General features: G+C 42.1%; 1 protein-coding gene across 1 annotated transcript in view; it reads left to right on the forward strand.

The window, feature by feature from the left end:
- Positions 1-25574, forward strand: part of VAPB (VAMP associated protein B and C) — a 55903-nt gene that overhangs the window by 17684 nt on the left and 12645 nt on the right. Inside the window, exon 2 of the mRNA XM_070941767.1 lies at positions 20125-20277. Within this exon, the coding sequence (XP_070797868.1) occupies positions 20125-20277 (153 nt within the window). The remainder of the gene's footprint in view (positions 1-20124; positions 20278-25574) is intronic.

Below are 25574 nucleotides of genomic sequence, written 5' to 3' on the forward strand. Positions count from 1 at the left end.
ACAATACTGAGAATTTGACAAAAGTTTCCTTTTGCCTGTTTCATACCAAACAGAATCAAGCCAGAGTTATCTTAAGCTTCTTTCTCACCCCCTCTTCCTTCCCAGGACTGAGTTAACGTTGCCTTAGTATAATGGTTACTAAATGGTTCTTATGTTTCTTCTTCAAAGTTATCTTTATACTCTATACCTTCCATTTGGTTTGCTCCCAGAATATGTTCTGCACTAGGTAATTGTGAAGACCTGGTTGAAGGAGCAGGATTTGCTGTTCAAACTTGATTGAATCACAGGGCAACATTGACTTCGGGAGATATGATACCATTCTTCAGGAATCTCGAGAAATATTGCAGATAAGAAAGTAGAGATCAGTTCTCCATTATTTCAAAGTGTAGGGCTTGAAACAGTGGTCTGAAGTTATAAAAAGACAGATTCTGATTAAATGTTAAATGGTTTTCCTAACAGTAAGATAATTTAGACAAGCAGATTGTACTTCAGTGAATGAATTCAAACAGGCTAGGATTCATCTGTTTGGAATGTTTTAATTTGGATTCCCGGACTAAATAGGAAGTTGGACATCTTTGCTTGAATGGTTCCTTTCCAGCTCTCTAATAGTATAATTCTACACACACGTGCATTTCTTGTACATTTCATGAAATACTTCGTTTGGTTCAATGTTTGAAGAATAGTTTTCATAGACATGGGTCCATAAAATATATCTCACCTATGTAGTCATCTGATTCATAGCTACTTAATTATGGAGTCTTAATTGAGATATAATTCTAAATAATAGTTTAGTACAGGTAGTTCTCAACTAACAACCTTTTGTTTAGTGACCATTCAAAGTTACAGTGGCACTGAAAATAGTAACTTATGACAATTTTTCACACCATTGCAGCAAGGGTAGAGCTTCCAGTTAAAGATGATCAAGCCTTACAGTTTAGCAGATAATGGCTTTTTTTCTGCAAGAGTTCCTGGTCTATGGCATCATTTCTACTCTTTACCTCCGTATCTATGAGAAAAAGGTGGGTGTTGCTGGATACAATTGGATCTTCCTCATTACTGTGGTAGTTGCTGAGTTACAATTGCCAGAGGAACATTGCAGTTTGCTGCTTAGTAAAAAAAAGGATCATGTTGGCTTCTACCTTTACTGATGGCTTTTCCATCATTAGTTACTCCCACACCTTACTCCTTAGTTGGTTAGTGCATAACAAGCTGGGAGGAAGCAGCTTTCATCATTGATATAGTAAGTTGCTGTTTGGGAATTTGCCTTCTTCGATCTGTGTTTTGGTTTTGAAGACGTTTCGCTTCTCATCGAAGAAGCTTCTTTAGCTCTGACAAGAAAGTGGGGAATGGAAGGATTTATATTCCTTGCAGACAGCTGGTCATTTGCATCCTTCCATTCCCCACTATCTTGTCAGAGTGAAGAAGCTTCCTGGATGAGAAGCGAAATGTCTTCAAAAGAAAAACAAGAAAGTCCAGTTGCCTCCTGAAAAAGCACCTTTGGGACAACCATGACCCGGATGACTAAGAATATCTACAGACTGTGTTTTGATGTGCAAAGAAAAACAAAGCTCCTCCCCCCTCTTTTTTTTTTCCTTGGTTCACTACCGAAATTGGAAACAACAGGAAGTTTCTAGGCTGAAGAGGGTCTCCTGATAGGGACGGGAACATTTTTTTGTTATGGCCTAGCCTTCTCACTGAAGAGAAGAGGAATCCTTTCTTCTTCAGGCCCATTCCCCTGCAACCAAAAGGAGATTTCATAGCTAGTCCATTTGCTTTTCTTCTGTGACATGAAGTTTTCCATTACCATCAACATCATCTGATGTATGCAGAAGGCATCTCTCTGTCCACAAATGAAAGGGCAGGTGATTGCCATAAAGATATTTATGGTTATACAACTCCTTGGCAACTTGTTAATCTTTTTATGATGCTTGAGTAGTGCTGTGCATTGCTATGTAGATTGTACCAACACCTTGTCCATAGTACAGGAAATAAAAGAGATCCTGTAATTAATGTTGCAGTCAGTCTAAACTTTGGTAATTAATTTTGAACTCTGCCCTGGGAACCCCTGTCACAGCCCAGCTTTTCCCAAGCAAGAACCCTCTTTAAGTTTATCAAGTTGCAACATATTGGAATTTAATAATAAATGTTAACATTTTTTATTTTACTGCAGAGAACTAGAACCTTTTACTTTTAGGTGCTTTAATCTTTTTCCTTGCAACTTCTTTTCTATGACCACAGGGCTGGACACTGGACTTTTAAATTTTCTTGGTAAGGCTAACCTGTGATTTTTAAAGAGTTGGCTGATCAAATTTGGGCTAGTATGTGTCAAAATTATAAGTTCACTTCTGCTGACAAGTACTGTTTCATTGCTCCCTAGTATGTTTTTATGCCTGCCATCCTTTCCCGTAAATTCTCTCTTAAGATTTCATTTGGCGGAAACACTGACTCTCATTGCTGCCTCTTCCAAACAGGGCTGGAAGCAATGGAGGGCCATTCAGAATATTTGTCTCCTTTGGCTGATATAGAATTCCACAGTAGAATTATAATATGTGTATTTTATGCTCAGATGAAACAGTCCACTTAGAGAATCCACTTTTAAATGTCAATCTTGTCAATAGCAAGCAACAGTTGTTGTTTGAACCAAGACCTAAAGAAACAGACACTTTAAATATGCAAGATAATCAATTTATTTTTTTGCTATCAAATCTCTTGTGTTGCTTCTGGAATCTGTGACAGTTGCCTTGTCCTGGGGTTATGTGATCAGCTTTTGTAACCTGGCAAGGAAAATCAATGGGGAATCCAGACTCACTTAACAACCATGTGACTAACTTAACAACTGCTGTGATTCACTTAACAACTGCGGCAAGAAAGGTTGCAAAATGTGGCGAGTCCCACTTAGCAATAGAAATGTTGGGCTTAATTTTGGTTGTAAGCCGAGGACTATATGCAAATGTTCTTCATTTTTTAATGGGTTTTTGTTTCGCATTACATATAACCAAGAAGCTTTATTTCAGTCTTTCAATCTTTTCTTTCTTTCTTTTAAAACTCAAAGCTGTATTACAAATTCATGTGTTTTAGTTTTTTTTTTCTTTTGTTCAATTGTGTATGATTCTTGGAGACTGCCTGGACAAGTCCCTGCAGTTTTCTTGGCAAAGTTTTTCAGATATGGCTTGTCATTGCCTCCTTCATAGGCTTGAGAGAAAGTGACTGGCCCAAGGTCACCCAGCTGGGTTTGTGCCTAAGGCAGGACTAGACTAAAACTCACACTCTCCCAGTTTCTAGCCTGAGATTTCTTGGTACTTCCATGCCTGAGTAGGGGAGAAGTGAGGAGTAGAGGGTGTTTCCTCATAATCAGAGGCCTTGCACAAACACATTTCAGTGAATAGGATTAATTTATCCAGAATAAATAAACTGTAGAACAAAGCACAGCATTTTGAATTTTTGGCGTCTGTGCCTTTTAATCACATTAAGGGCTTTTGGCTTCCCTTTCTGGTTTTAATACAAAAATTGTTGCTTAAGTTTTTAATTACAACTCCATCATTGCAGCATACATCCTTGTTAACTGGAAAACATTCACCTCCCTTCCCCTTCCTCCATTATGATTCATCCTTTGTTTAAAGTACTGCCTTGGCCACACAATTCTTTTCTAATCAGCTTCTCCAACCTGGTGCCCTCCAGATGTTCTAGAATTGTGATTTCTTAACCAAGAATATAGCTATATCATTTACTCCATGGCTTTTTTTTTTTTTAAGAGCAATGTTTCTTTTGTCCCCTTGCAAAAAAAAATTTTTTCTTTTCAACACATAAATTATATCATAGTATTTCAATGACAGATTGAACATAGACATCTTAGGAATCAGCAGACTAAAATGGACAGGAATGGGTGAATTTAATTCAGATGACCATCAGGTATACTACTGCGGGCAAGAATATGTCAGAAGAAATGGAGTAGCTTTCATAATCAATAAAAGAGTAGGAAAAGCAATAGTGGGATACAATCCCCAAAATGACAGAATGATCTCAGTTCGAATCCAAGGTAAACCATTCAATATCACAGTAATCCAAGTCTATGCCCCAACCACTGGTGCTGAAGAGGATGAAATTGACCGGTTCTATGAAGCCCTACAGCACCTTATAGAATTAACACCAAAAAGTGATGTCCTTATCATCATGGGGAATTGGAATGCTAAAGTAGGAAGTCAAAAGATAACCAGAATAACAGGCAAGTTTGGCCTTGGAATACAAAGTGAAGCATGGCACAGGCTGCTAGAATTCTGTCAAGATAATACGATGGTCATAGTAAACACTCTTTTCCAACAACCCAAGAGATGACTCTATACATGGACATCACCAGACGGTCAACACAGAAATCAGATTGACTGTGCTCTGAAGCCAAATATGGAGAAGCTCTACACAGTCAGTAAAAACAAGACCAAGAGCTGACTGTACCTCAGATCATGAGCTTCTTGTTGCAAAATTTAGGCTTAAATTGAAGAAAGTAGGGAAAAGCACTAGTCCACTCAGGTATAAACTAAATCATATCCCTGATGAATATACAATAGAGGTGACAAATAGATTTAAGGAATTAGATCTGATAAAACAGAGTGCCTGAAGAACTATGGACGGAGGTTCGCAACATTGTACAAGAGGTAGCAACTAAAACCATCCCAAAGAAAAAGAAAGGCAAGAAAGCAAAATGGATGTCTGAGGAAGCTTTGCAAATAATTGAGGAAAGAAGGGAAGCGAAAGGCAAGGGAGAAAAAGATAACACCCAGTTGAATGCCGAATTCCAGAGAAAGCTAGAAGAGATAAAAATGCCTTCTTAAATGAACAGTGCAAAGAAATAGAAGAAAACAATAGAATAGGGAGGACCCAGAGATCTCTTCAAGAAAATTGGAGATATGAAGGGAACGTTTCATGCAAAGATGGGCATGATAAAGGACCAAAATGGCAGGGACCTAACAGAGGCAGAAGAGATTAAGAAGATGTGGCAAAATTACACAAAACTACACAAGAACGAGCTTAACATTCCTGATAACCACGATGGGGTAGTCACTGAGCTCGAACCAGACATCCTAGAATGTGAAGTCAAATGGGGGGCCTTAAGAAATCTGAGCAACAACAAGAATCTTGTGCTTGACTGCAAGGTTTTTACTGTAACATTGAAGAATTTGAAGGTTAAGGAATCCAAATTCAGAGTGGTCAATAAAAATAAAAAATGTAATTTCTCAATTAATACTGTATGCGGTGAGAGTTTTTGTGTATTTTAAAAGCTACTTTAGCTGAAAGTTACCTATTAAAATGTTAAGAATTTGTAGCACCTAAACATGGCTAAAGATGTACAATTAAATCAGATTTAATGAATGGATAATACATGCATGACTCCCATCTGGCCTAATATTTACTTCTCACCAAACTTTGAACTTTTTGCTTGGAAGCTGCCTGCTATAGTTTCACCTACAATATGGAATTTCATTTACTTACTTGAACTACCTGGAGCAAATAGTTATGAAGCCTGTTTTAAGCCTGTGAAAGGGTATTACAATATATAAATATAAACTGAGTTTATTCTTTGATTTTTTTTTTTTCATTCTTTAGCCATTGAGAATACACTACATTACCAGAATTACATAAATTTCACTGGTGGACCAAAACAATAGGTTCTTGGATAGTATCACTTATGATTATAGCTATACTTCCAAATGTACTTGAATCTAAAACTCTTATTCATGTAACTAATAGAGAACAGTAGTGTTTCTTAAACTTTTGAAGGGCAATGGAATACTGTACTAATGAACACTCTTCATAGTTTTTTTTTAAAAATAAAATTCTGTAGTAAAACAAGTTTTAATCATTTATGTTCCCTTAGATTTAATGCATCTATTATAAATCTTAATAGCGTAAGTGAGCTTATACATGACAGAATATTTCATTAGTTGCTAGAGATTCGGAGGAGGGCGGCATATAAATTGAACAAATAAATAAATAAATAAATAAATAAATAAATAAATAAGATTAAGATTTATTTTTTAAAAGCCTTGGCAGTGGCATAACATTTAGCCTGTTTCAGTGTGACTGTATTATTGCTGAAAAGCTGCTTTTCACAAAGTTATGATGAAGGAAACAATGAGCTTCTAAACTATTGGTGTAGTGGTTAAAAGTACCAGGCTAGAAACCAGGAGACAGGCATGTTACTAGGATAACTTTAGGCCAATCCCTCCCTCTTAGCCATAGGAAGCAATGGCAAACTACTTTTTAAAATGTTGCCAAGAAAATTGCAGGGATTCACCTAGGCCAGGGGTGTCAAACTCGCATTGTCACAGCAGCATCCCATGGCATATTGGTGCTTTTCCCCCCTTTGCTAAACTGGGCAGGGGCGGGGCCAGCATGTGACGCAACTGGCCCGCAGGCAGCAACTTTGACACCCCTGATCTAGGCAATCTCCAGGAGTCAAGACTGACCTAATACACTTTTTCATTTAAATCTCAAAACATTACCATTTTCAGGCATTTTCTAACCATCTATTTGTTTTTCAAATCTTTCTATTTGTTTCAATGACAAATGTGGGATGGACACTTGTTTGGCTAATCAAATGAATGGATCCAAAATCCGTAGAAAAAAACCCATTCTCTCAGTCTATTGGACCATTTCATAGTGGATGAAATAGATTGGGGAATGCTGATGTTCATTGAAACCTACTGTGTTTCCCCGAAAATAAGACCCAACCGGAAAATAAGCCCTAGCATAATTTTTCAGGATGCTCGTAATATAAGCCCCACCCCAAAAATAAGCCCCAGTTAAGATCATCAGCCAGACAGACACATTTAGTACCGTATTTTCCCGAAAATAAGACCTAATCAGAAAATACCCTAATGCATCTTTTGGAACAAAAATTAATATAGGACCCGGTCTTATTTTCAGGGAAACATGGTACTTTAAGAAACCTTGGAGTAATATGTCCAAGCAGAAGGAGCATTTGCCAGTACAATCTAGCATGGTATCATAGTCCAGATTTCTTCAAAGCAGATTATGGTCCGATTCTTGTGTTGTAATCATACCAAAGCTACCACTGATATCTTCAAATAACTAGACATGTTGTTTCCCGTGTAATGCTCCCTAGATATGTCACATTCCAACTCCAGTGATTCCCAGCCACTATATGACATTCGTTATTTTCATAAGAACCCACTGGGCCCAGTATTTTGTACGTAAGCTTAATAAGTGTGAAGAGTTTTCTTTGAGCCACACTCTATTCTTCTTGATTTCATAGACATATCCATGCAGGTTTTTTGTACTAATAAGAGTACAGAAGTGGTTTGCCACTGTCATTTTTTTGTTCTTGTTTTTTTAAATTTCCCAATCTTGCCCATAGCTTAGTGGGTGTTTTGGTGGTGTCTCTCTCAAATTTTGACCATGTCCAAATCTGGATACAATTCTGAATTTGTACTAAGTTGTCTAAATACAACCCATCTAGCTGGGATTGCTATTTGGATAAGTTTCCAAATTCATATAGATAAGAGAGAGGATTCAATAGTTGTCACATTTTAGGCATGACTGAAAGCATATTAGCATGGCATGGGCCCGGGGTATTTGCAGGACCACCTTCTGCCGGCCTCCCACCGCCCTATGCGCACACATAGGACTGCCCTCCTCCGGGTGCCATTGGCCAGACAATGTCGGCTGGTGGCGCCCAGGATGAGGGTGTTCTCTGTGGGCGCACCGACCCTCTGGAATAGGTTACCCACGGGGCTCCAGATGGCCCCCGATCTCCGCTCTTTCCGCCGTGACCTGAAGACATGGCTTTTCCAACAAATTTGCTGATCTGATGGGTGATTTTTAATAGGGAGATTTTAATTGATTATTTCAGTAGCTATTTTTATTGTTTTCATTGTTTTGATTTCTGTAAGCCGCCCCGAGTCCTTTGGGAGAAGGGCGGCATATAAGTATAATAAATAAATAAATAAATAAATAAATAAATAAATAAATAAATAAATACATACATACATACATACATACATACATACATACATACATACATCCTGGAAATAATTCCATAATCGAAGTCTAGAAAAAGTTTTCTCTTTAATATTGAGATAGCACCTAATCATGACTCATTTGTGGACCAGTATGCTAATTTTAAGTTCTTTCTTAGCTAAAAGCTGCTTACACAACAAAGGAAAATGGATTGCAGTCCATAAAAGCTTGTTCCGGGACTATTCTTTAATGTTATTGCTGCAGCTGATTGAAGTTGATTCCTCTCTCTCACTCTCTCTCTCTCTCTCTCTCTCTCTCTCCCTCCCTCCCTCCCTCCCTCCCTCCCTCCCTCCCTCCTTTCTTTCTCTCTCTTTCTCTTACACACACACACACACACACACTAAAAAGTCTACACACTCCTGTTAAAATGCCAGGTTTTTGAGATGTAAAAAAAAAATAAAAATGATCAAGATAAACCACTTCAGAATTGGCAAAGATTCCCAAGGCAAGATGCTCCATACTAACAGGCTCCTACCCCAAAAGACTCAAAAATCCAAAAGGTACTTCAACAAAGCATTAGTTTAAGGATGTGTACATTTACGCACCCACATTATTTTACATTTTTATTATTTTCTCCCTGAAAGTTTTAAACTTCTTTTTTCAATTGAATTGTACAGCCTATATGCAATATTAAAGTGGAAGAAATTCTGAAGTGATTTATTTTGGTCTGATTTTTTTACGTCTCAAAAACCTGGCATTTTAACAGGGATGTGTAGACGTTTTACACATGAGGTGGCACAGTGGTTAGAGTGCAGTACTGCAGGCTACTTCAGCTGACTGCTAGCTGCAGTTCAGCAGTTCAAATCTCACCGGCTCAAGGTTGACTCAGCCTTCCATCCTTCCGAGGTAGGTAAAATGAGGACTCAGATTGTTGGGGGCAATATGCTGACTCTGTAAACCACTTAGAGAGGGCTGTAAAAGCACTATGAAGCGGTATATAAGTCTAAGTGCTATTGCCTGTGTTTGTGTATGCATGTTTGTAATTTCACGAGTTCTATATAATTTCTCTTTCATAATTTAAATTTATGGGAGAATAATGCAGGAACTCCACATCATTCATAATAATACGAATCCAATCGGTATCCCCCTGAGCTTTTTAAGAGGAAAAGACATGATCTTGCACTTAAGTACATGTGGATCTTTTATGCTTCTCAGTGGCCACCTTTGCACAAAAACTTAGAATATTAAGAGAAAGCTAAGTGAAATCACAGGTGGGTTTAGATAATCAAAACTGACTCCCTGCTCTATGTTGGTATTCAAATAAAAGGACCATAACTCACCAGCTTCTATTGGAATTCACACAGAAGGTTAGACCAGCATCTCATTTCACAGTGGAATTCCTCTTACGTTGCCAGGTTTTCTCCCTGCTATCAAGTTGAACTCTGGTGGTCTGCAAATTAGGAACACTGTTCTGTATCCTGAATTCTAGAGTGATAACAAGCAGGTCCTGTTCTTCAGTGAGACATCCTTTCAATTATTTCAAGAGATTTACATCAGTGTTCCTTTCTCAAGGAAAACACCATTTTTCAATTCCATTCAAAGGAACTTCTAATCCTCTGATCATCTTTGCCCTTCTTTGAATTTGTTCCAGTTTCTCTCAATTCATAAACTGTTCAAAATGGGATATAGTACTCAAGGCAGGGTCACAACAGAAACACGTTTCTATTACATTGCATTTATAGCTGCATTGCACTGCTGGCTCATATTCAGTTTGCAGCCAACTATCATTCCAAAATCTTTTTCTCAAGCATTATTACCAAACAAGACAGCTATTTCCTATACATGCATTTGCTCTTTGTTTTTTAAGTAAAGAACTTTGTCTCTATTACATTTTATTTAGTTATTTTTTTTTAATCATTCTTCCAATCACTTGGGGTAATTTTGATTTTCATTTCTGCCTTCTAGGTATCTCACGTAATAATATCTCACTTATTTTAAAATTGATCTTTTTATATTACATATGTGTTCTCTTGTTCAAACATCTTTTAAATAAGTAATGTATAAATGTGAAGAAGTAAAGGGTAGGAAAAATCTAAACTCATAGCTTACACATATAACTTATTTCTGCTATTGACCAGAGAAGCTATTAACCTTTGACCTTTCATTTGTGCCCATAATAGCATCAGAAACTTAAGAATTTGCAAGCTGGTATATAATACAGTTTGCTAAGGGGCTATTTATAAGTGGTGTTAACAAGGCTTTTCATATCCTGCTATTTAAAGCTGGAACTTAATATGCCTAACACTGTACGAGAAAACATTTGCTAGAGCACTGGACAAATATAATAGTGTTAGTCTAGCAAGAAAGGGCACTACTCAGGAGATGTAAATAGAGGATTCTCCAAAGGATTTTTTTTTTTAATTGAGAATCAGTGCTTTTAACTTGTTTGTAAAGAGCTTAGAAAGAGATGTGGGCAATGAAATGACCAAGTTTAGTATTAACTTCTGATTGTTTATGGTGCTTCAAACAAAAGAGATAATAAAGAATGTTAAAAAAATAACTCAAGTTGGGGAATGGGCAATGAAATGTCAAGTGCACTTCAAAGGAAGTGTAAAAAAGTGTGTGCAGCTGGTACAAATATGTTAATTTCACATATCTGGTAATGGAGTCTGAATTCATTGCTGGAAAAGGAAAGGTTACTTAGCAGACAGATTGACAGAATCATGTTTCAAGTGTGCAGATGCCTTGTGGTGGAACCCCTTGGAGAAGGAATTGAAAATAGAACTGTAGTTTTATAATCCATTCATGCAAATCGGTGCTGTCCTTGCGTTCAAGATACTGCATGCAGTTCTGGTTACCGTATCTAAAACAAATACTGTAGAATATCCTACAATACTCTATGAAGTGAATTACAAATAAAGAATAATCCTGGATGACCAAATGATTGAAACAACTTAGCAATGAGAACATTTTTTTCCCTCTTTCTGGCTGGTGGAGGTAGTAAGAGCTAATATAATAAAATTGTACAGGTAAAATACAACTTGAGATCATCAAGTTAAAAGGTCATAGGTTTCCACCAGCTGCAAAATAGTAATTATTTCCGTAAAATATTGCTAATATAAGTGTGAATCCCTGCCTTACTTCCAGGAATAATAGAAGTCCACTTTGGCCATTAACCTTTTATTTGTTTGTCTGACACCTTAGATACCAATTTGCCATGGTGATAAAATAAGATTTGTATGTGTTAAATACTGTACGTATACCTTTGCATCAGTACATAAATTAGCAATTTTCCAGAACGCTGCTACTACACTCCAGCATAGGGTTAAATCCTCATTTCTGCCAGCAACTGAGAGAACCTTTATTTAAATAACTTCCTACTCTGTGCTCTCACCACGCCCCTTTTGCACACAGTTCCCCAGTCTTTCTCTCAGTTGCTGCCAGACTGAGAGGGTTTTTCTCTGTGCTCCGAGGTAAGCGTTAGGCCTTTGTTTATTTTTGATTAGCCCCTTCTTTATTTTCGGTTTGGTAGGGTTTCCCCTTTTGTAAATTGGTTTATTTTGCTTCCCTGCCTGCCTGCTGTTAGCTGGGTTCGTGCCTGGGGATCCAGGTCGTCCCAGCCAGCGCCTGCGTGCGCTCACAGCTGCCGGTTTCTGTCCCCTCGGGGCGGATCCGGCTGATTAAGAACTGCCGGTGGAGTCGGCTGAGGGCTGCGCTCCCCCCCCCACACCGATTGCTTGGGGAGAGAGCCGAGCGGCGGGGCATCGCAAACGGCGGTTAGCGGGCGCGCTACCGCCACGGAGCCTTTCAGACGACCGTCCCGTCAGGTGCCTGCGGGCGGCGTCTCGGCCAGCCGTTGGATTGCCGCGTGGGCTCCGTTCCGGCATTTATAAGGCTTCCGGAGGGCGCGGCGTGGCGGAACATCGCTCGCCACCCTCCTGTGACTGGGCAAGCGGCCGGAGACCCCTTCCACGTGGCGACCTAGGGAGAGGCGCCAGGGGTGCAGCGGAGGCCGTTGGAGAGCGCGTGGGACCGCAGCATCCCCGCGCTGTAGCCGCGCGGCCGCCATTTTGATTGTTGGGCGGCAGCCATTTTGTCTGACCGCGTGGAGCGGCCCGACTCCCATAAGTTTGTTCGCCTTCAGAGGGCCCATTCTGGGGCGTCCACAGGCGTGTCACCGCTCGCACCTTCTCCCAAGTCAAGGAGATTTAATTGGCCCCACCAGCTGTTTCCCCCTGTTGGCTGGGGGGGGGCGACTTTAAGGCTATCTGCCCTACAAAGCCAGCCCTCCTGCCTGGCCTGGGCTAGGGCCCTGAAGTGTCTGAGCGCGCTGCGACCCAAGTTGTTAGTGGTCTATCCAGTCACTTTCTCTCTCCTTGAGCCAGAGAGTTTTGATTGACTGTGCAATTAATTAACCAAATAAATTAATAAATTAATAAATTAATAAAAAAAAAAAAAAAAAAAAGCCACACCCCCTGGTCACATAGGTGGGCCCCTGGCTTCTATGATGGCGGATTCATCATTTTCCTCTGACGTGGAGCAGGAGGCCAGCCCGGTCAGAGCAAGCAAATCTCGCAAAAAGCAGCCGGCCAAGCGGTCCAAGGCAGATGGCCACAAGTCCCGGTCTTCTAAGTCTTCTTCAGCGGACAAAGATGAGCTCCGTCGTCATAAGGCCTTGGAGAAATAATACGAGAAGGCCAGACTGGCTTCCGCTTCCTCGTCAAGCCGGGACGCGGGGCTCGCGCTTCAGTCTTCTTGCGCTCCCCAGGATCCGGAGCGAAGGGCGGTCCAACTCAGGCCTTTGGCGTTGCAGAGAGGCGTGTCCCAGTCGATGCCGGACGTCTCGTTAGTGGGTCTGGATTCTCTACCGCCTCCACGACGCCAACCTTCTGCCACTTTCACACCTACGGCTGCGGGGCTTCGCCCTGTGGATCAGCCACCGCCCCCTCCTCAGTATGATTTCCAGTCGATGCTTTCCACCGCTCTGGCATCTATTATGGCGGCTGGCGCTCAAACAGCAGCACTGACTTCCCCTGCGGGGACTTCCTCTGGGGGGTTGGGGACTGCGGGTTCTCGCAGGGCCCGCTCCCCGTCCCGTCTGGACTCTGATTCGTCTGAAACTTCGGATCAGGAGGAGGAGGCGCCAGAGGACCTCGAGTTTTCGGAGGATGAAGACCTACCTCCTGACTCCCCGGCTTTCACGGGTTTGTTCCGGCCCGCATTATTCAAATCCCTGCTCCACAAGGCCCGGCAGACAACCAATTTGGGGTCGGTGGGGGCTCAACCCCCGGCGTCCCAACCCGAGCCTGGCCCGCACGACGCCTTGTTCAAACAAGTAAAGCAGGAAAAGGACTTCATTCCGTGCCCCCAACTCTTCACGGATGTGTTGCAGGCACCTTGGGGCCAACCTGGGTCGTCTACCGCGCCCAGTAACCTGGACAAGAAATTGTTTTGTTCGGCACCTGAGTTGGATGCACTGTTGGACTTGCCCGCTGTGGATGCCCCTGTCGCTAGTCTCACTTCTCAGTCAATGGTATCGTCTGATCCTCTTGAAGGTCTAAAATCTGAGGACAGGCGTACCGAACTGGCTTTCCGCAGGTCTCATCAAGCAGTTGCTTGGACGGTCAGGACGGCCACGGTTACGTCGTTCTTCAATCGTGCATCTCTGATTTGGCTGCGACAGCTCCGAGAACGGCTGCCGCCAGAGGAGCGGCGTATGCTGCATGATATCAATAAAATCATCGCCGCCACGGAATACTCAGCAGATGCCTCGTTGAACTCGGTCAAATTTGCATCCCGGGCGATGGCAGCTTCCATTACTTCACGTCGTCTGTTCTGGCTTCGCCCGTGGAAGGCGGACATCAAAGCCAAGTGGAAGCTGGCGGCGGCTCCGTATAGGGCCTCCCACCTGTTCGGCGCTGCTTTGGATCCGGTCCTGGTGGAGGACAAAGACAAACGTAAAATTATGCCTTCCTCTTCTCGCAAGCAAGACAGGCGCTATACCCCGTACTCGCAGCGTCAGCCCTTTCGGTCTTACTCGGGGCAGGGAGGCCCCTCCACTTACAGACCTCCGTTCCAGCAGTCAGAACGTTTCACAGACAGGCAACGATTCAGAGACCGTGGCAGACCTCAACCTGCCTCTAAGCGTCCCTACCGCGGAGCCAACTCCAAGCCCTATCGCAGGGGCAAATGACTCACCGACTCCAGGTCCCGTCGGAGGGCGACTTCAATCCTTTCATCGCCAGTGGGACCAGTCCACGTCGGACGAGTGGGTTCGTCGCACGATTTCAGACGGACTCGCGATAGAATTCTTGGATCGACCTCCTCGACGCTTCCTGAGATGCCCCGTGCCCCTGTCCATGGACTGTCGCACCCTGATGGAGGAGGAGATCTCACACCTTTTGGAGATCAGGGCGATAGAACCGGTGCCGGTGGATCAACGAGGAACCGGGTTCTATTCGGTCCTGTTCTTGGTGCCAAAATCTTCAGGGGGCGTTCGAGGGATTCTCAACCTCAGAGATTTGAATCGTACGGTGCGTTACCGTCGATTCAAAATGCACTCCCTTCACTCGATACTGGCTTCGATTCGTCCAGGGGACCTGATGCAGTCGGTGGATTTACGGGAGGCCTACCTGCATGTTCCAGTGCTGCCTTCGCATCGTCAATTTCTTCGCTTCGAATATGCGGGCGGTCATTACCAATATTGTGCAATGCCGTTCGGTCTTTCTTCGGCTCCCCGTACTTTCACCAAGTTGGTGGCGGTGGTGGCGGCAACACTCAGTGCCATTCCAGTCAGGGCGCTCTGTTACCTGGACGATGTGCTGGTCCTTTCCTCGTCCAGACAACGGGCAGTGCGAGACATGGAGCAGGTGATCTCGGCCTTCAGGAAGCACGGCTTCACTATCAATCTGGACAAGAGCCACCTAGTTCCTTCAACCTCGATTTTGCATCTAGGGACGGTGATAGACTCTGGGAGGGGGCAGGTCTTCCTGTCAGAAGACAGAGTGAGAAGCATTCTGGCACTCCTGGACCAGATCTTAGCCCAGAGGTCGGTACCACTGCTGACATTGTCCCGGTTGTTGGGGAAGATGGTGTCGTGCTTCCGCATTGTGCCATGGGCGCGCAGACACTCTCGCCCATTGCAATGGCTCCTGCTCCCCTTTCAGAGAGACCGCAGCTCCAATTCGTCAAGAAGGGTGCTGGTCCCTCCACGAGTTCGCCTATCGCTACGTTGGTGGAAGTCGACGGCCATTCGGAGGGGATGCAACTTTCTGGAGCCAGACCGGATCGTGATCACCACGGATGCCAGTCTCCATGGTTGGGGAGCCCATATGGAGGCACAAGTGGCGCAGGGACAATGGACTCCGGCGGAGCGCACTCACAGTATCAACTTGCTGGAACTACGAGCGATCCGCCTCGCTCTGATACACTTCAAGTCCCTGATTCGCGGCCGTCACGTTCTAATACTCACGGACAACACGTCCGCCAAGGCGCACGTAAACCGCGAAGGAGGGACGAGGTCGCGGAGACTGATGCACGAGTCGGAGCGTCTGTTCAGCTGGGCGGAGATTCATCTGGCATCGATCCGAGCGGATCACATCTCCGGGATAGCCAATACTCGGGCGGACTGGCTCAGCAGAGAAGTGATCGATCAGGCCGAGTGGCAGCTGCTTCCCAGTCTGTTTCAGGAAGCATCACTTCGCTTCGGGCAGCCGGTGGTGGACCTCTTCGCCAGCCCGGCCAACGCGCAACTCCCAAGGTTCATCTCGCGATTTCCGACGCCGCTCGCAGAGGGCACAGATGCATTGAGATGCAGTTGGCCGGCCGGCCTTCTGTACGCCTTCCCGCCAGTGCCATTGATTCAGCGAGTGATCCGGAAGTTGCTGGTGGAGAGGGCGGAGGTGCTGCTGGTGGCGCCGTACTGGCCGCGCAGACAGTGGTTCGCGGACCTCGTGGAACTTTCGACGTCGGCGCCGTGGCGAATCCCTCCTCATCGGATTGTCTTGCGTCAAGGGGCCATTCGACACCCCGAGCCCCAGCGGTTCCAGTTGGCCGTTTGGCATTTGAACGCGTTATCCTGAGGAAGGGCCGTTTGCCAGACGAGGTGATTGGGACGATTCAGGCGGCCCGTAGGCCTTCTACAACAAGGATTTATGAAGCCTCGTGGAGGGCCTTTTGCTGCTGGTGCGCGGGGGCCCATGTGGATCCGACGTCCGCGACTATCCAGGATGTTTTGGGTTTCCTGCAAGCGGGGTTGCGCAAAGGCCTGGCTCCGGCTACCCTTCGACGTCAGGTGGCGGCCCTGGCCACGGTGCTTTCCTTTCCTCCATACACATCCCTGTCCCATCACCCGTGGGTGAGGGGGTTTCTTCATGGAGCTACAAACCTGCGGCCGCCCACCGTTCACCGTTATCCCTCTTGGGATTTGGCGCTGGTTTTACAGGCCCTTACTGTTTCACCGTTTGAGCCGCTGGGTTCTATTTCTTTGAATTTCTATCGTTCAAAGTGGCTTTCTTGATAGCTATTACGTCGGCACGGCGCATATCGGAGCTGTCGGCCTTATCCGTACGGAAGGATTTGTGCATTTTCCAGGCTAACACTGTTGTGCTTCGACTGGATCCTGCTTTTACCCCCAAGGTTAACTCTTGGTTTCACCGCTCGCAGGAACTGATTCTTCCGGACTTCTGTCCATCGCCCAGGCATCACCGTGAGGTTCTTTGGCACACGCTGGATGTGCGCAGGGCTCTAAGGCGCTACATTCGCAGAACGGAGTCTTTTCGTAAGACGGAGGCATTGTTTGTTTCGTTTCATCCAGCTTCGATGGGGAAGAAGGTGTCGTCGGCCACTATTGGTCGTTGGATTAAGGCCTGCATCTCCTCGGCTTACGAGAGGCAGGCGCGCCCTGTGCCTGCGAGAATTCAGTCTCATTCGACCCGGAGTGCTGCCACCTCGGCGGCCTGGGCTACCCAGGCATCGGTGTTAGACATTTGCAGAGCAGCCACATGGACTTCCTTGTCGCCGTTCATTCGGCACTATCGCATTGATGCTTACGCTTCGGCGGAGGCGTCTTTTGGTCGGAGAGTGCTGCAAACTGTGGTTTCTGGCTCCTCTGAGGGGAGTGGTGGTTTGCCCGGCCCTGGGAATTAGGCTTGGGTATGTCCCTATGCTGGAGTGTAGTAGCAGCGTTCTGGAAAATGGACGTTGTCTTACCTGAACGTCCTTTTTCGGAACGCTGCATATACACTCCATTTCCCACCCATTTGGTTTCTTTTGTTGGTTTGTGTGTTTTGTTTCTGGTTGGTTTAATAAACTTGTTGTGTTTAACACGCTGTGTCTTCGTTCAAGACTGGGGAACTGTGTGCAAAAGGGGCGTGGTGAGAGCACAGAGTAGGAAGTTATTTAAATAAAGGTTCTCTCAGTTGCTGGCAGAAATGAGGATTTAACCCTATGCTGGAGTGTATACGCAGCGTTCCGAAAAAGGACGTTCAGGTAAGACAACGTCCAATCTCTGCAACACTTGTTTGTAGGTTCTGTAGCAAATTTGCTTCATTGCAGCTTCCTGTTTGAGAGATGGAGCTTAAATGTAGCATTAAAGATGCCACAATCTTAGTCTTGAGTCTCAATGTATTCCCTTTTGCCTCTTCATAGATTTTGCAGTACCAGCGCCAGCAAGTAAGATGCAGTAGCAATTAAAAAGCCATCTTGAATTGTAAACTGATTTTGTACAAGAACGTGTTTTAAAAAATAAAGTTTTATTTACCCAATTGAACCAGTGATATAAATTGAATGCGGTCTTTGTTCATTTTAATCTAAACTATGAAAAAATACCAGCAGTTATTGTTTATTAAAGTTGTATGCCACCCCGCTCTCAGTGACTCTGGACAGCTCGTAACAGTAAAATAAACTATACATCAATATTAATGACAATCATATTTCACAAAACTTTAGGTTTCATTTTTAAACAGAAAACTAAAGCCAGACCATATCAGCCAGTTGTGCTATTCCATCAATTTAAAGCCAACCTAAAGGCCAAGACCTGACAGTCTTGTTTGGCCAGTCTTTAGATCTGATGCACACTCAACTTTCCAGGAATATATGACCATTTGTTAAATAAAAGGTTTTGTGTCAGTGCTGTATACCTTGTGGCTCTCCTGAGATGTTCACAGCAGAGACAGGTGTTAAGAGTTCTCGTTTTACTGTTAATGCCACAAAATAGTTTTCCGTAGAGTGTAGTGTGTGGGTTAAAGGACAGAGCCAAAGTAAGCCCCTTGTGCATAAACTCTGCTTTACCAGTTTTCTTCTTTCTGAAGTTGGGCAGTTGCATCTTTTCTCAATTTTTCACAGATATATGTGTTTATTTGTTAATAATTCTGCCTTCCCTTGAAACTCAAGTTGATGTTTCTAGCCCAGGATCACTCCGGAAATTTCCATGGCTAAGTGTGGACTTTGCCCCAGTGTTGGTCCAATGCCTTAACCGTTATAGGACCATTCCCTCATGGCCGCTTTATTTCTTGGATATATTCTAACAAGTTATTGCTATTTATTGTTTGTTTCATTATGCCAACATCCTAACAGGTAGTCTTCAACTTAAAAAGCATTCCTGTTCGAAGTTACAATACAGAATGAAGCCAAATATTTTAATGTTGGGATATTTTTGAACAATGACCCCGGAAGTTAATTTTAAGAGCATTCGCCTTTGTAAATAGGTAGACTGTGTTTAAAAGATGTTGTAAAAGAGGAACAAGTTTTACCTGAAAAGATTGAGGCTGATCAGAATGTGCTTTAAAAATGTCAAGTTACAAGAATGATAGGAAGGAAAACGCTACACTGGATATACAAGAGAAACCAGCTGATGTCTTAAATGAAAAGGGATAGACAAATAACAAACCAAGAGAGTGAGTGACTGGATAATTTTCCTATATTGGATTTACAACAGAAACTTGTTCAAGCTTTGAAGAACATTGTGAAATGGGACAAAGAAATAAATTTAAAAAAAATCAAGTTCTAAGACATTATTTGAAGGGATTAAAAATCAAGATTGTTAGAAGTAAAAGGAAGGAATATAAAATTGGTTTACTTCATCTAACTTAAAATAGACATATTATTATCCCTGATAACGCTTAATAGACTTTTGCTGATCAGGACTGAAGGAGACTTTAAGAATTTGTTGACAGATAAGAGATGAAATATGGGAAGACATTATTTCTTATATTTTATAAGAAGAGGATAAATTACTAAAATTGTTTATATTTGTGATGAAGTTTTTTCATTGCTGTGTTCTTATTTTTTCTATTTTTCCCCTTTTCTGCATCTTTTTTATTTTTTTTTAATTCTTTAGTTTATATTAATTTTTATCTTTGCAATTGTAATTTTAATGAAATTATTATAAACTTTAATATATTACTATAAGAAAATAATGTAAGTGGATTACTCAGCAATCCTAATGTAGCTTCCAGGAAAGATAAAATGGAAGAGGTGAACAAAGCAAGACCATAAACGCTATCTTAAGCCATTAGTAGAAAAGTAATTGGATAATAAGACCGAGCCAAACCGAACCTTTCCCTAATCTAGGGCTCTCAAGATGTATTGTCTTTGCAATTCCTTGTAGGTCAAGGATGTCAAACTCAATTTCATTGAGGGCCGCACCAGGGTTGTGTTTGACCTTCGGGGGGCCGGGGTGGGTGCGGCCAGGGTGGACGTAGCCAGCTTGACGTCACTCGTGTCGGGGGCGCCTGTGGCCCTAGCGCTGTGCCAGTGAAAATGGGCTCCTGAGCTCTGTTTTCGGCTGGGATGGCCTGCAACCCTCTGTCAGCAAAAGCGTACCTCATGAGGGCCACATGGCCCTCCCGACCTCTGTTTTCTCTGGGAGAGGCATCGCGGGCCAGTCTTTTGCTGTTTCCAGGATGGCCTCACAGGCTAGATCTAAGCACCTCACGAGCCAGATCTTGCCTGCGGGCTTTGAGTTTGACACCCCTGTTGTAGGGTAAACTTTCTGGGAATTGAGAGTCCCAACACCTTCAAATACCTCAGGTTGGATAAAGTGTGGCTTAAGTGGATTGTTCTAATCAGGCTTGAATATTTTTGCATGTTGTACATACATTTATGTGAAGTTATGAAAACCTTCAAAGTTGTGTTTATTCTGTCTCTTAGGTCCCTTCACAGATGTTGTCACCACAAATCTGAAACTTGGCAACTCTACACAAAAAAATGTCTGTTTCAAAGTGAAGACTACGGCTCCACGCAGGTATTGCGTACGACCCAATAGTGGTATTATAGATGCTGGAACGTCAATTAATGTCTCTGGTAAGTTTATCCAATTTTTTTTTTGTTTGTTTGTTTTTGTTTCAGAAATGCATCTGCTTTCCCCCACTCACAATCATTTTGGTTCTGAGTACATCTGGAAGAGAATAAACAGATGTTAAACGGCCTGTGTAAAGCTGACATATATATTCTGCAAAGTTTCTTTAAAAATTACAGAACTGTTTCAGTGTCAACACAGAATTATTTCTCCTATTTTCAGATGGAATTATAATTGGAGATGACTGAGCAAACGACATAACACAGCTTCTGGCTTTGGTACTTTCTTAGCCAGTTTCACTTGGAAAGAGTAGTCTGTTGAAAAATTGTCATTCTAATCTTATGTAAGACAACTTTCTGCAACTTTGTACTTTTAAATTGTTGCGAATACAGTTTCCAGAATCTCTGGTTTTGGACTCCACTATCTTGGATTCTGGAGATTTTTTTCCCCTGCAAGTTGGAAGGCACCAGGCTGGGGAAGTATAGAATTTGCTGAAAAGGATAGAATTTGCTGAAAATGATTAGGAAAGTTTCCAGATGTTACGAAACTGTGGTCATATGATGACAGACATTTAATAACTAATCGGTCTTTTAAAGTAAAATTTCAATTTCATATTTCTGAGAACTAATAACCCGCTATTTTGAGTATATTTTTCAAGAAACAGAAGAAAAAGGCATATGGTATATTCCCAGTCTATCTATTGTGCATAGAATATAGACAATGGTGTAATTACACTAAATTAGTTTTTTTAATATCTTGGTCAGATATTTGCATTGATTTACTGGTTATTAGGTGATTCATTTTCCAACAGTTTTCGATTACCTTTGCTGGGATTTATTGAGAAATAGAATATTTAAGGAAGGAAAATGGATATACTTAATGATTAGTAATTCAGTTGTACAAAACATGAAATGGAACAGTTTGTAGAGCCTTCAAACTCTTAACTGATTATAAAGGTCAGAGATTTGTATCCAGATTTTTGAAGTGCTAAACTTCTGGGAAAGTTGCAAATGCTGATCATGTGATGCATACCATTTGTCAAGTGCCCGACTTTTAATCACATGACCATGGGGAGACTGCAACTGTCATAAGTGCAAGGATTGCTCATAAGTCACTTTTCTTTTCTGCACTGCTGTAACTTCAAACAGTCATTATAAGTCCCTCTTGCCGAGGAAACACATGTGTTGCCAAATCAAGCTGGCCAGGGTACTTAGTTTTATAAGGAAATGGTTTTTGATCTGTTCCTTTTTATTGAGAGAGATTCTGAAGATGGCAGCTGAAAGAACAGTTGGGCAGATTTTTTTCATCAGTGTCGCCAGTTTAATTTTGCTTATTTCATCAGTGTGTGATCTTAAATGTCTTCATTAGCATGTTTCCTTTTATCCTGCATGCCTGTCTACCTTGAGCTCATAGATGAGACCTTAAAACTTGGAATGATAAAGCATTTAACTAAAAGTAGTGAATATCAAATATTTAAGAGCGCCAACTGTTGTCTCTGCTGAATCACACTCATTACAAGCCAGGCTAGAAGATCATTCCTTTCTTTGTTTTAATGGCCTGATAGGAAAGGGTGGCCAATGTTTGGCCTTGACAAAATTCAAGGAGGATGAGATTTCATAACTGCTGAGAATTACCAGGAATGTTTTGTTACCTCCCTTCGGTCCTAAATCCGTCTTCTCTAGATTTAGGACTGAAATGTCCCAGAAAACTATGTTATCAGTGTCTCAAGAGCTTGTCATAATAATGCAGAGCATGGTATCCATTTCATAAATATTAAAAGAGGCCAACTGCTAAACAGCTTTTTTTTTTTCCTGCAAAGGGACCATTTCTAAAGAGATATTCAGAGTACTTGTGCAGTGAATTGTTTTAATTTAAATGAACTTTTTGTAGCTGTACATCTGCTAATTGCTTAATGGGAGGGAATATGATGTGAGACAAAGACTTCAGATTTAGAATTAAAGTGGAAATTTTGGTCAATTTTTCTAACCTGCACTGATGATGTTACCTAGTTTGGTGATGAAATATCTGCCAGAAAACAACCAAGCTCAGTGAGCACCAGTGATCCCGCAGTTCAATCCTGAGCTATAAATATTCTCTTCCATTGGTTTTCTATCCACAGTTTGCATCATCACAAACATAAATACATATGGTTTAAGCTTAGTGAGAAAATAATAGTCTTAAAAATCCATGGTGAGCATTAAGGAAAAAGTGGCAGATGATTATGATAATAACCTATTAAGAGTCGTGGTGGCAGAGTGGTTAGAATGCAGTATTGCAAGCGAATTCTGCGGGCAGTTTGATCCTCACCAGCTCAAGACTGACTCAGGCTTCCATCCTTCCGAAATCAGTAAAATGAGGACCCAGATTGTTGGAAGCAATATGCTGACTCTGTAAACTGCTTAGAGAAGGCTGAAAAGCACTGTGAAGCGGTCTATAAGTATAAGTGCTATTGCTATTGCTGTTCCCTGGTTTTAAGGATTTTATACAACCTCCTCTATCAACAAAGAGCTTGAGGTTTATCTGTAATAGGGATCACATCCCAAGTATCCCCAGTCACCACAGACAGAAACTACCATAGCTTTATATTTGGGGATGATAGTGAAGGATATCTATTCAATGTGCAAAGAAGCAGAGAATTTTTCCTTAATATAATGCAGTTTGCTAAAGAGGGAGTTTCTGACTTCAGTCTTCTGAGGTTTCTTGTGTAGCACAGTCCTCACTTTTTAAGAAATGGCTGGTGTGTCCTGTAAGGCCTCATCAGCATTTCCTTGCCTGTTCATGTGATTCATTACAGAACTGCTTAACTCAGCCATTTTTCTCCTTTCATAGTATTTTACTATGCTGTTGTTTCTAGAACTGTCTCTTCTCATTTTCCCCTAATGCACTGGCAGGGAAGGGTGGGGTCCTGCAGGCTGAAGCATTGTCAAAGAATGGCAGAGACTGGGCGGAAGGTCAGTTCGGCTTGAGCTATAATGGATTTAATAGGATTTCCATCACAGGAAAAGAAGGTCAAGCCTGAGAGGAAGTGTGTGATCAATTTGCAAATACTTAAAAAAAAAAAGAGAGAGGGTTTAATAAGACGTTTGAAATAAAAACAGAGCACAACTGATATATGTAAGAAAATGTTACTGTTTGGAAGAGTTCTGTTTACGGTGTCTCACTTAGAGAGTAGACATTGATTCTTGCTCAACTTTCAATGTCCACTCAATAGCTTTGCGTTAGATGGGTGACCTTGAGCCAGTTACTCTGTGTCAGCCCTAGGAAGGAAGCAATGGCGAACCACTTCTAAAATACTTTTCTGTGACCTCTGAAGAGGCTCTAATTAATGCAATATCTAATTAAGATGGTAGTCTAATATTCTTCCAGACTTTATTGAACTGGCAAATACCATCAGGGAAGATAATTCCTGCATGTATCTACCTTGAAACATGAAAAGTTTTAAAAATGACAGTACTTTTGCTGTCCAGTTATATTTGGACTTCAACTACTATAATCCTTTGGCCCTGCTAACAAATAATTATGAAGGGTTGGAGCCCAGTATGAACACCTGCATAAAAGTCATAAAAATAACACAATACAGTTCACTTCTCATATATACAATCCATATGTAGTCCTCAACTACATCCATTCCCTTGGTCACATGTTCAAAATTCAGGAATGTAGCAGCTGGCATATATTTACAGTGGTTGCAGCATCCCGGGATCACATGATCGCCATTTGCAACCTTCCCAGCTGGCTTCCGACAGACAAATGGGGAAAGCTAGATTTGCTTAATGATCACGTGATTCTCTTTAACAAGTGCAGTGATTCGTTTAATAACCATGGCAAAAAGGTCATAAAATCAGGTGGAACTCACTTTAACAACTGCCTTTGTTAGAAATAGAAATTTTGCTCCCAATTGTGGGGGTAAGTAAAAATCCCCAACACTACGAGTACTAGCATTGCACAGTGTACAAAGTTTTTTAAAAAAATCTAGTTTTCTTTTTTTTTTAAATTACAGGTAGTCCTCGACTTACAACCATTCCTTTAGTGATCATTCAGAGTTACAACAGCACTGATAAAAATCAGAGTTTTTCACACTTACAACTGTTGTAGCATCCCCATGGTCACATGATTGAAATTTGGGTGCTCAGCAACCAGTATGTATTTATGACAAATTGCAGTGTCCCAGGGTCACCTTTTTCCACCTTCTCACAAGTAAAGTCAGCGGGGAAGCCTGATTCACTTAACATCCATGTATTAACTTAACTGCACTGTTTCACTTAACAAGAAGGCAAGAAGGGACATAAAATGGGTGAAACTCACTTAACAACTGTCTTGCTTAGCAGTGGAAATTTTGGGCTCAATTATGGAACCATTAGCAACTTTTCACAGAACCTCGATAGAGAGAAAAGTTACTTCGATGTTTATATCTGTAATCAAGTAAGAATGGACACATTGTGTTTTTAAACATTATAACTGCCTCATAGCTGAAAAATCAGCTGATTTTTCATGTTTGCGAAAATTGTCCGTTGTTTGTGACAACAGAGTCAGTATTTGTACTTTCAATAAGGAGAACAAGCAGATGCTGTTTACAACTTTTATGATGAATTCTCTTTGCTGTTTATAGCAGCAGCATTACTGCATGTTCCTTTGATGTAACAAAATTATAAGCTAGTAAAAACTGGTTCTGTTGATAAATTTTCAGACTTTTGAAGTGTTTTTCTTTTACCAATTCAGTGCATGGCTTTCTCAGTTGTAGTTATTTTAAAATCCGAGATTACAGTACAGGATGATGCAGGTATTTTTAAAAAATCAATTTATGGACAGTTGGAATTCTATTTAAATATTTTAAGGTTAGATTTTAAAAAGAGTAAAAGCCAAGCTGTCAGACATATAGAAAGAGAAATATTGAAAAGAAATTACAACAACAGTACATGATTGGGATGTCCTCTTTCTAATAAAAATTCCAGCCATCCAGTGACCCAATACCCCCAAAAACCACCAGTTTTTTTCATACCTTTCTAAATGTCCAAAAATGTAGGGGCACATCTTAAGAGCAAGTGCCACAACAGAAAAGACATGCGTCTTTAAGTCCCATCAGATGGCATTGCTTCAGGAAAGAATCCCAGAGTCTCTGTGCCCAGGGGTGGGCTTCCAAAATTTGAGCAAGGGGTTCTCTGCCCGGTTGCTGGGTGGGCGTGGCTATGGTCGGCCTGGCCTAGTTGGCCTCCTGCACCACAGCAGGGGGGGCTTTTTGCCCTTCCAGGCCTCCCGAGGCTTTCCTCAAGCCTCTGGGAGGGTGAAAACGGCCTTCGGGAGG

The sequence above is a fragment of the Pituophis catenifer genome, unplaced genomic scaffold, assembly GCF_029215685.1.
Source record: "Pituophis catenifer annectens isolate HBS135680 unplaced genomic scaffold, rPitCat1.0.hap2 SCAF_3, whole genome shotgun sequence".
In the NCBI taxonomy this organism is placed as follows: Eukaryota; Metazoa; Chordata; class Lepidosauria; order Squamata; family Colubridae; genus Pituophis; species Pituophis catenifer.